Here is a 12,578-nt window from a genome sequence, read left to right on the forward strand (position 1 = left end):
TGCCGTGGCTCATACTAGCAGTTTTGTGCGCATTAATTTTTAATTGCACTCCCTCATACAACAATCGCTCTCTCTTCATCCTCCACTCTGTCTCTCTGTCAATGGAAGGTGTCGGATCACGGGCTGAGAGCAGACAAACACATTGAGACTAGTCACCGAGTGCAGAAATGACTCGCAAAATGATGAAGTCAAGCTGCCTGCATGTGTGTGTGTGTGTGTGTGTGTGTGTGTGTGTGTGTTTGTGTGTGTGAAGGCAGTTCTGGTGTGTGGCTCTGGGCTGCTTTTGATCTACAAGGACTCTCTACTGTATATTTTGTGTATGACAAACACAAATGAACTCTCTGCAAATTATAGTCTTTGTGTAAATCCTCCATTCCTGTGAGAATTATATGAATTACCTTTCATATGAATTATTCTGTTTGGGTGCGTAGGTCTCTGTATATACAATAGGTCTGAGTGTACTGTTGCGGTGTGACTCAAAAATGGCTGGTTTGTTCTGAGAAAAAAAAAGCAAAAATGCTATTAATAAAATAAAATGCAGTTAAATGTGTTGTGTTTAGATAGGATAGCCAGTTGGGCTTATTTACTTTTTTAAGGGTGGGGAAAATACTTTCAATATTTATCTATAGTTATTGACATATGGTTTAAAAGCTATTTGTCCAGTCAAACTCTTCTGCAGAAGCTAGGCTAATTAGCCAGATGCTAACATGGTTGCAAACATGTTCACTTGGAACGAGGATACGTGTTTTGTGTGGTGAGATTTGAATACTGCATGCATAAAATTATCAAAATTCATGAAGCATTTTAGAAAGCAATAAGAAATCAATTAACCAGTGAATTATGTTTAATTTTTAACCCTTTTTTATTTACTTTTGCATATATTACAATTGTGTTGGTTTGTCACTTGATGTAAATGGAGCTCAGTGAATCAGAAATATACCACTTAAAAGAAAAACAAAGTAAAAAAATATTGGGAAATTTACCCATGGTATTAAACCATGGTATTCTTACAAGTACTTTGGAGTACCATATAAATGCTAAATTAGTTTTTGAATATATAAATATTCATTATAGATCTCTACACAATTTTAGATTTTCCCAGCAATGAAATTAATGACTCAAAATGCGAGTTTTGGGAGGCGAAGAGAGAATTTGTAACAATAACTATACAAAATTGTACAAAAAGGTCAGAACTTCCTAAATACTAGGGGTCTGAAATCCTGTCTTTTTTTTTTCAAAATCCAAAAAACTACCAACCTTGGAATCAAACTTTTTTCGGGTGTTTCCGTTTTATGACGAATTGCAACTAGCAGTTTCCAATAACGCCACCTACTATTTGGAATGTCAACCAGGTAGATATTGCCACTGGAGTATTTACATTTATTTCCAACATGATATTATTTTTCACTTTTTACATATTAAGGTTATAATCAATACCAGTATATTTAGTCTCGCCTAATTTACAATGATGTATTTGACAATACTGCAGTACTGCAATCTGTAATGAATCAGTTTACTTACAGTACAGTTCTGAATCAAAGCAGAACATTGATCCTGTATGTTTAATTAACTTCCCGTTCTGTTGTAGTCCAAATCCACATTTCCAGCAGAAAAAAGGACAATTGGCTTTCTTTTTTAAACACACATACACCCGCTTGCATGCAGAGAGAAGGAGAGAGAGGAAGGTTGAGATCAATGAGCCCAGTGGAATTGCATTCCAATCAATGGCATCCCTCTACACTGGCAAGTTAATTAGCGTTATTGTCAAGACACAACAGCATCTCGGTCTCTTTCTCTATAGCTCCCATTCTCCTGTTTTCATCTCATTTGAGCTGAAAAACTTCACTCTCATACTCATGTACTTCAATGTTAACACTAAACGGTGCATCAGACCCCTCCATTTCTCTCTGTCTCACAGGGGCTCCGCGGTGTGTGAGCTGGGTGGAGGGATGACGTGTCTTGCAGGTCTCATGGTAAGTCAAAAGTGAAAGCAAAAATTACATACAGTGCTCACACAAACAGACAGTCACAGGCAAATGGGCAATTTGCATCAGCATGGGTAATCTAACCAGGGTCCTATTGTAAGCAACATGAAATCAGCCAGCGCAAATTGACATTTCTACCTCAGTGACCATAAACACACGTGGCCCAATGGGCTAACTTCATCAAAAGCTTTCAAACACAGGCTTGCATATGCGATCGCGTTCTGTCTTGGTCACAGACACACATGCACACACGTCAGTGGCTTAAGCTCTGGCTGTGTGTAGTGTATAGTAGTTTGTAGTAGCCTCTCCAGATGGACAGGCTTAACATGTTATCGATTTCGCCTTCACAAGTCCAGCCTTCCCATATCTCTCCACTCAATACCCCCGTGTTGTGACATTATGGACCGCCAGTGGATCGCCCTCCACACAACCCGTGACATTATGGACCGCCAGTTTTTCCTTTTAAAAAAAAAAAAAACTTGCATTCCTCCTTAGTGACTTAGTGCTTCTTGATGCTTGTGTTTATGTAAGTCCTTTGCAAGGAAAAATAGCTTCTCTCTTCTGTCCTGTGCCCTGGAGTGCTGTGGTTTTGGCAGTGCCATCCATGTTTTTCTTGGGTGACTGGTTGGTTTCCTGTAGGTCTTGATGCCCATATGGCTAGCTGGTGGTGTGGGGCCCCGTGACCTGACTCTTGCCCACAGGGCAAAAAACACAACACACTGTAGAGATTATTCTGCTGTATTGTCTCATTTTGTGAGTGCATGTAACCTTTTTGTTTGACTTGAGCGTTTCAAATTTGTTTTATTGTGTTGTTTTGTGTGTTCTTGTGTAATTTTTTTTTGAATTTAAGATGCTGGTTTTCTATGTGTGATGGCGTGGAATATTCACAGCAATATACCATCAAAACAAATTTATTGGGATTTTTTTTTATGCTCACCGAGGTGAAATTTATTTAATAGAATACAATTCGGCACTGATATTGTGAAATATTTTTACAATTTAAAATAACCATTTTTTTTATTTTAATTTATTTTAATGTCTAATTTATTCCTGTAATACAAAACTGAATTTTCAGCAGCCTTTATTCCACTCTTCACTGTCACTTGATCCATCAGAAATCATTCTAATATGCTGATTTGATGCTTAAGAAACATAAAAAACTTGAATAATTAGAATGTTCAAAAGAACATTTATTTGAAGTATACATCTTTTGTAACATTACAAATGTCTTTACTGTGACTTTTAATTTAATGCATTCTTGCTGAATAAAAGTTTTAATATGTTCATAATAAAATCTTACTGACCCCTTTTGAACAGTTCGATAGCACATGCTAATATTCCTTAAGAATTATCCCATCACTGAACTGCAAAATATTCCCATTCTCGTAAGGACAATAATATTGAATAATTATTAAAATACAGTTTAATGTCTGCTAAGAAATAAATACATAATGAATAAATAAATAATTAAACAAAAAAATTTTAATTCACTCTGCACTGGCAGGTGTGTAAAAAATTATTTTTGCTTCCTGTGTTTGAGAAATGTCAGAAATTCAAAATCGCATTATTCAAAAGCACAAATATAAAACCTTGCAAGCACAAACGCACACACTCCCTGCTTCTGCCCACTGCGCCTCTCCAAACAACTGTTACACAGAGCCTATGATAAAGACGACTACTTGAATGAAAAGACTGTATAAAAAGAGGACAGAAAGAGCTGACAGTGGAGCAGCACAAAGGCAGAAGCTTCGCAGTACAAAGTTATATGAAGGGCATCAGGCAGGCCTCACGAGCCGAGTAAGGAGTGACAGCAGAGCGCGATGGCCCCGCCTGATAAACGCCACACTGCAAATGAAAGGCTCGGCACTCACCATCATCCCCTGTCACAATGCAATTACCCAACAGAGTGATAGCAAGATAGAGGGCTCCCAGCCACCGGGAATGATAAAAGTATTGACTGATTTGATTGAATGATTAAAATAATGCAGACGTAAAATGAAAAAAACGGCCGAGACAGACAGCGATGGATGAGAGGGAGCAGGGGAGAAAGAGAGAGGGGTGGTCGTTTTGGAGTAGGGCTTTAAAAATCAGCGCTCTTCAAATATGACTGCTTGCAAACAGTGTGCTGAGGATGTCTTGCTTTTGTTTTCTTTATTTATTTGTTTGTTTATTTTTCATCTTTTTTTCTCTTTTTCTGCAGATTGCGGTTTGTGCTGATGTGAAGGAAGTGCTGCTATCTGATGGCAACGAGAAGGCAATTCAAAGTATCCTTGCATTATGGACTGGTGTGTAGCTCCGTACCAAAACCTAGTAAGCTGACCACTCACTACATAGGCAGCTGCCTTCTAAGGCAGCATCCGAACCGAAATGGAACCTCAAAAATGACTGATCTGGAACTTACATAGGCAGTATCTGTAAATGAAGTGCACAGGAGATTCCATAATAGCAAGCGACACAATAGGAAGGTCTTGAAAACACTACTGTGGAGGGTTTTTTTTAGCTATTTGAGCAAATAGGAATGCAATATATATATATATATATTTATTTATTTGATGTATTCTTCCATTCACTGCAGTAGAATTTTACCCAACTATGATGGGGATCTTGAGAAACCTAGCAATGTGAAAAGGGTCCATCTACATTTCTCTTGTTTGGTCACAGTGCATTCTGGGGTTGCCTTTTCCACAGAGCATACTTAGAATTTGCGCAAAATGAGGGAACTTAGAAGGCAGCATTATTACATTCCATATACCTTCTAGAACAGCCTTCATGTGTTAAATTGACACCTACACAAAACTCCCTACAGAAGCAGCTCACTTGGTTTTGGAACAGAATTTGTGTGCATTTCCGAACCACTCCAAACATCACTTTGTTCAGTAGGAGTGCTGACAGCGATGTGTTTGGTGTGTACTGTATGTTCTTGGTGTAGTCTTCGAGAGCGTGGCACAGAAAAGAAAACCTTGCTGTCTATTTAACCCATTTACCTCAGATATTCCTCTCACTTTCACCACACACACACACACACACACACACACACGCACACACACTCAGTCAGCCATTCTTAATGTGCACTCTGTCAAAGAATACACACGCACACCCCTCGACATATCTGAATGTGAGGCAAATCATCAAGCTGACACCCGAAACCTGCATTTAGCATGTTTAATACATATTCATGTCATTGAAGGCTACCGCTGTGTGTGTTGACTCACCTGCTCCTTGTCTCTCACCCTCTCCCCCCTCTTCCATTCCTCTATTGACTCTCTCTTTTGCCAGGAGCACGGATGAAGCTTAAACAGGTGACAGGGCACAGCTCGAACCTTCTTTCTTCATTCCCTTTCTTCGCTCTTTCTTATTCCCGCTCTCCATCTCTCGTCTTCCCACTGCAATCACTCAGATTAGCCACGTCGTTTGGCTCACAAAGGCAGGAAAAACGGAGACGACAGACGTGACAGCAAAACACCGCAAAATTACCGTGCCCACATTCGTTAGTACAACAGCCAGCCCTGCCACTACAATGAGCTTTTATTGAATATCAAGACTCACAGAACAATGGCCGTGGCATGAAATCAACACAACTCCTCATTGAGAAGAGATTTGTTTAAAAGAAAATGGAGGGAAAGGGAGAAGAGCAAGACATACTCAAAACATTCGTAGTCTGTCTCTAAACGGCTTCCTGTAATAGAGTGTGAAAAGGCTGATAGAGCATTAATTGGCAGTGCTTTGTTTCAGAGATGTTTTTGCCATAATAGAACGCCAAGAGATGATCTGATGATCGGACAAGGCCAGGAAAGGACAGACTTTCTTGGGAGAACCCTATATGGTATGCTGTTTTCTTTTTTTGTCTTAGAGGATCAAGAGAGTTGAAACATTAATATTTCCATACTAGTTATAGGATTACTCCAAACTTTCAATGTAAACATATCCATACTTATTTTTAAGTACATTTTTTAAATTACTAAATACTAAATGTATTATATATTATATATATATATACATATCCATACATATATATACATATATATATATATTAAATCTGAGTTCCTTTCTTGTACTGTGTTTTATAGTGTTAAAAATACTTGTCCTGGATAGCTCCATACAACCTTAAATGATCAAATCTGGTGTGTAAAGCAATTTCCAATTTCAGCATTTAGGTTTGTCATTTTTTTTTTAAAACTAAACTACATAGATTTATATACAGGGTTTGAACAACATAATGTGAACATTAAGGTGTTTTACCACCAGTGCCTTTTATATAGCTTGCAGCTTTCTTAGAATAGATTAACACAATGTTTGAACAGTCTCCAGTGGAACGTTGTCTATCAGAACATCTGTCAATTGCTTTAGAGATTTTGGAGGAGGGAATCTGCTTCTTACACTTCTCTCCAAAGATTGCGCACAGTGGTTTGATGTTTAAGTGTGGTTATTGAGATAACCAGTGCAGATATTGAAGTGAATCTCCAACTGTCCAGGTTTCATGATCTTAACACCGTGTTTTTCGTATTTTAGCATTGGTGTCTGTAATTAAAAGTTTATCATTTGCAGTTCTTTCATGGATGTTGGCTTTGTGAAGTTTTCTGTGGTCCGTTTTTATGGAAACAGGATCTTCAAGGTGAATATTGAGGTTGCAGTAGTTCTGTGCTGTTTGGACACAATCCTACTTAGTGTTAAATGTCCCTGTCATTCACTTCTGGATTCGCCCACTATTCTTTTTCGCTGATGAAGTCTTGCCATGCTTTGTGTACGCAGTCATAATGATAGACAGTTGTTCTTAAAACACCAAACAATTGGACTCTTAATGTTACAGAAGCTCCTGCTAACATGCCATGATTTGTCATTTTTGGAAGTTTTGGAATATTTTAATTTCAGTTACTTCTGACTTCTACATCAAAGCCAGATTGGCTCTTCAACCTGCCTAATCAGCATCATTAGTATAGTACAAAGTTCATGTTGTGGTCCGTTTGTTGGCATAGTAAGCCCCCACTGGAGAACATAATTTTGCTAGTGTTGTTTGAGACCACTGTTGTATATGTCTACATACAGTACTCAAATTCATGCCATTGTGTGTGTGTGAGTGTGTGTGCGTGTGTGTGTGGTGACAAGGGATGTTACTACAATTATGTTATGATATTGTATTATTATTTCTTAATAAATGGTATGTGAATGTATTATTCTTGTTTCCTAAACCGAATATGACTGAATTAGACATGTTAATTCATGAACACACTAGTGGTTTCAAATCGGTCTCAGTCTGCACTTGATTATAATCAAGAGACCCATATACTTTTCACACACTGATTACATTCTTTTAATAGTATTTCTTACTTCCTAAATCAGAAAGTCCTGAATATGAGGAAATATATGCTCTGCTCCATTTTTAGCTGTCGGCACTGTTTAAAAGAGAATGGAGAGACGCCAGTGCTCTCTCCCCCAGTGGTCTTTTGCCTGTGATTACACTGTAAGCCACTGGTCCACTCTCTCTTCCTAGCCTGCGGCACACCAGCAGCCCCCTCCCCTCTTTCACTGAGGGATTTGCCCTCCATCCCTGTGCTATAGATTGGATTTGCTACGGTTGTTTTCCATGGAGCGAGAGAGAAAGCAGGCCAGAAAAAGCGAGAAATCGTAATTGAATTAGTTTAAAACTGTCGAAGGGTCTATTCATAAATACGCTGACATCAATCCCGCAGTATAACCACAATGGGTGGAGGCCCATCTGAGGAGATGGCTGCAGGTTAAAAGCCTCTCTATTGATTACCTATGGTAATGCTTTGCATGAGTTGGTTTTGAGCTCAGTGGTAATCTGAGGATGAGCTGTGGAGAGAGACGGCTCTTACGGAAGCGAACGGACTCTGTGGGTTGACGTCATATGAAAGGGCCTGACATGATTAAACAAGAAATCAGTTAAGTGTAATAAACTCTTGATCAGAGGGATAAAGAAATTAACTTGCTGTTGTTCCACAGTCTCACCTACAACTTTCACACTTTTGTGTACTTTTCTGTATTCTGCAGCTTTATCACTTTTGTGATTAACATTCACAAAAGAATATAAATACAATACCAGACAAACTTTTAAATACATTTATGAATGTAATTTCTTATGTTGTGAAAGTATACTAAATATTAAAATAACATTTATATATGTATCTGTCTGTCTGTCTATATGTCTATCTGTTTATTTATTTTGATAACCATTGACAAAGTATTATTAATATTAATATTATTATTATTAAAGATTCTCACAGGGGATGCGATTTTTTTTTTCTTTTTTATGTTAATTTTTTTTTTTTTTTTTATTTTTTTTTTTGATGTGTTTTTGAAAATAATAATATATAATAATATAAATAGCTGCCAAGTGTCTGTTTATAAACCAACCCAGGATGCACCTCAAGTTGTTTGAGATGTTGTCCAGAGTGCATAGCAGTGTTGACCAATCAGCATTTAGGACCAGAAATATCCTGTTTATAATTTGTGTTGTTTCATAGTTTTGATGCCTTTGCTATTATAACAAAATATGGAAAAAGAGTAGGTGTATTCAAACTTTTGACATGAAGGTGGATATATATGTATGTTTAATTTTCGTGCCTTTGTTAATAATGAAACAGTGTTGCATTTCTTGACAAAGAGCATCAGATGTGCGCAGCGTAATCGAGAGGAACAGGCGAGAGGGGCTCTTCCTGTCTACCAATGTCTCCAGCAGGTAATCACTCATACACCTCCCAAACATCTCCATTAATAAAAGACAGAGCACTAATATTCCTTTTACATTACAGCCATATGAAGTCCATCTCTTATGTCAATTCAAATTCACTGAAGCTTTGCATAGTCAAGCATGCCATGAAGTATAGAAAAGTGTGTTTGGGTAAAGTGGCATTTATGGCACTTGTGTTCGGGACATAATAGTGTCAATAAGTAGGCAAAAATGAGGTTGCAAGGCTCCGTGTCACTCCCTGAACCCAGTTGGCCCGGTAACGAGGTATCCGCAGTCTGTGGAGCGAGCGCTACGCTCTCTAACGTGCCGAGATGTATCCAGGCAGAGCGATGATGAGCCACTCTCGGTGATTGAATGCCCTCATCTAGAAAACTCAAACACACACACAATCTCTCTATAACACCCCTCTCTCACATTTGCCAAAACACAGCTCATCCACTGTGCACACCATCACGCAAATGCATTATCACCTAAAAAGTAATTTTGGCACTCAGTGATCTAACCACTCTCTCCCCCTCTCGTCTCCTCTCCTCTCTCTTGCTCTGCACACTTCCCCCTCCCTGTGTATTTACACTGGGCTGATGAAGTGAAAGAGTAAACGTATAATTAGCCTGCATTACTTTGATTGTTTTCTTTAGAGATTAGGCTTCCTGTCAGAGCGTGCGGTTTGAGTGGGGTGAAGGTCGCGTGTGATTGGTTGAGGGAGGGGAGGGGGGTGGATTCGCTTTCTCAAGTCAGTGAATAAGCAGCGCAGACCCCCACTGAGAGAGGAGATTGTATTTCCACAAGACGTAATTTTTGTTTACTGACTGTTAATAATGGCTAATTAATAATCAGATTTGCTTGCCTGGAAACTGGCCCTAGCACTTAAAGAAAAGAGAGAAGACGATCGCCGCCAGACAATGGCACAAATAAAGTGAGTGTCAGGTGTGTGAAATATCTCTGGATGCTGCATTGTGGGGGATTATGGGGTGAATGATGATGATGTCCAACAGGGTTGATGACGCAGCTATCATCCTGTCCTCTTTCAGGGTGGTGAGATGGGACAATGAGGACGATATGTCCACTCTGGAGGGTCGCTTTGACGTGGTGATGTGCGCTGACTGGTAGGTTGATCCTTTTGTTGAACTGTCAATTCTTTAGAGATCCACTGTCACCCAAAACATGACACTCGTACAATCCTAACACAATTGTTGCACGACACCTCCAAAACAGATCTTTCAGGCCAAACCGCTTGTACTTTCTAACATTATACGATTCTGAGCATGTACATCTGTCCAAACCAGCCGTTCTTACAGCTATTACAAAATAAATATAATATCTCAGCATCTCCAGCCACAATATGTCTACACCCTCAATAAAAGTGTGCTCCTTGTGTCCCGGTGATGTGGCATTAATATTCCTGTGCCCCTAACGCTTATCAGATGGCAGCCATCAGCTCGCGGATGGCACTGTATTATTTCCACTACGCCAGCTCCGCCAGGCATTTCCATTTTTCAGAAATTGCCTCTTTTTCATGCTTGGCGTCCCAGCAAATGGATGTCTTAGGCAAATTGCAAATAATTATGCCTGTGCAAGGAGAGAAAGAGAGCGAGAGAGAGATTGTGGAGCAATACAAACATTTCAATTAGCCAGGTCCTGAACATGTGGAACATTTTCTCTTTTGTATGTCTGTGTAAATGCGTTGTTGTGTGTGCATCACACTAGACTTTTACAATCATTCGGATGTAAATTTTACTACAGGTCCATTCAGACTTCATTATGTAATGCAAGAAAATGTAATGTTACTATAATGCTATGTTGGATAGTTTGGGAAATCAAGCTTAAGGAGGCATCATGTGATCCAATATGAACCGTTCTTTTTATTTACATGGTCATTTAATTGTTAAAGGGATGGTTCTCCCAAAATTGAAAATTCTGTCATCATTTACTCATTCAAGTTGCTCCAAACCTGTATGATTTTATTTCTTCTGAATAATAAATCAGTGTGGTCCGATGTTGTTTGTGAGCACACTGACTTTCATTATGCAGTTAAAAAAAGATATCTTCTTTATCTTCAAAATATGTTATTTCTTTTATTCAGAAGAAAAAGTCAAACAGGGTTGGAATGACATGAGGGACAGTAAATTCATTTTGGGATGAACTGCCCCTTTAATATATTTCACATGTTAAACTGTGTTCCAGTAATGTAATGTTTGCCAATATTTTATGAATGTATATTAAATCTACACATTAAACACACAGAAAATGGCCAATGAATACAGTTTTTATTAGTTTCGCTTATTCATGACTGGTTCTTTTGTAAAGGTCCCTGCTCTCATTACATGCATTATAATGACCCTAATTAGTACTTTAATTATATACATTTTCAAATCATACTCATTTTTCCTCATCAACATTTTTCTTAACACTATTATAGTTTATTACATTGTTATTACATTGTTATAAGCCCAGCTTTAAACAGGATGTTCTTTGGCATTGTCTCTATCAAGCACAAAGTGGTGAGGATGATGGAGGCGGGGTATAATGATACCTGTGTGTTCTTTGGTGATGATCACTAAAGCCTGGTACAGCCTACTATTATTCTAATGTCAGACAAATGGCAGCTAATACGCAGGTAAATTGTGCAGCAGAGGGCCAGCATGAGATTGATTTGTGTGTAGTAAGGAGATACTACGTGTCTCTGTGTGTGTGTGTGTGTGTGTGTGTGAGAGAGAGAGAGTGGAAGAAGGTATGTGAGGATGAATCATGCCGCGTTGGCTGTCCCCCGTTGCTTGCACTGGCAACTCATCTGTAATTGCCGTCGTCAGGAGAGTGATCGCTTGGCGATTAACGAACATAGCCATGCTGACGATCACCTGCGAAAAGGTCAACAGCCACACTTCTGCTCCAATTAATTATAGTCTTTCAGACAATCGCCAAGAAAGGCAGGACATAATGCGGCTGCGCTCACACTAGGAGAAGAGAGAGAGATAGAGATGTAGTCTCAGCTATGATAGCAAAAGGTTCTTCTAAAAGACAGCCCTCACCTTGTCTTTGTCTTCACAAGACAAAGCTATTCTTGTCTGAATACGATGTTTTGTAGCTACGCTAAGAGTAGACAAAAGCATGAAATTAGCACTCAAGGCCCACAGCTCTTTACTTGACTTTTGCAGCTATGTTTAAAGTGATATTTCCTCACCGCTGAACAGGTGAAAGACTGATATGCTGTTTTAATCAGAAGTATTCAGAAGTGTCTCTTTCTAGTCTTTTAGTTTATAGTTCTGTCTTGCTCCTGTTTCCTGTTTGTCCCTTCATTATTCCCTGATTGTCTGCATCTGTGTCCTTGGCTGTGTCCAAAAATTGCATACTGTCTGAGTAGGTACTACATTTATTGAGGAACTTAAAACTGTTAAAAGCATATTATGTGTAGTACGTGTGTAGTATGAATGAAAACCTAAACACTATTTACCATGTTGTCATTGTCATGTGACCTTCACTGCCATTGACAGCTCTTTAACAGAATAGTCACGTGTCCATCAGGTGTGCACCATGTGAAACAGTAAGTCACCTTTCCACCTACTGTTTCATAATTAATATGAATTCAGCCATACTACCCATTTCACATACTGTTTTCTGCCTATTCTATAGTAGAGACGTGTGCATATTTAGACACAGTGTTCATTTTCAAGTCTTATCCCTCTTGTTTCTCTGTTTCAGGGTTTCTTGTACTTATTATATATTATTATTATTATTATTATATTTTGCATTTGGATCCTGCTTGCCCTCATTTCTGAGTTCTCAGCATGATAGCTCAAGAAATGTGTAAATGTGTTTTCTTGTTTACTACATTATTTATTTTAAAAATGGCTGTAAATTAAAAAATGGTTGTCAAGAGTGTGCCA

The 12,578-nt window shown here is 38.6% G+C and overlaps 1 protein-coding gene across 2 annotated transcripts in view; it reads left to right on the forward strand.

Moving 5' to 3' along the window:
* Positions 1-12,578, forward strand: part of camkmt (calmodulin-lysine N-methyltransferase) — a 91,121-nt gene that overhangs the window by 62,358 nt on the left and 16,185 nt on the right. For both annotated transcript variants that reach the window (XM_042768812.1, XM_042768813.1), the window contains 4 exons: positions 1,919-1,973; positions 4,186-4,249; positions 8,616-8,682; positions 9,726-9,800. In XM_042768812.1, coding sequence (XP_042624746.1) covers positions 1,919-1,973; positions 4,186-4,249; positions 8,616-8,682; positions 9,726-9,800 — 261 coding nt within the window. The remainder of the gene's footprint in view (positions 1-1,918; positions 1,974-4,185; positions 4,250-8,615; positions 8,683-9,725; positions 9,801-12,578) is intronic.

This window comes from Cyprinus carpio, chromosome A13, assembly GCF_018340385.1.
Source record: "Cyprinus carpio isolate SPL01 chromosome A13, ASM1834038v1, whole genome shotgun sequence".
In the NCBI taxonomy this organism is placed as follows: Eukaryota; Metazoa; Chordata; class Actinopteri; order Cypriniformes; family Cyprinidae; genus Cyprinus; species Cyprinus carpio.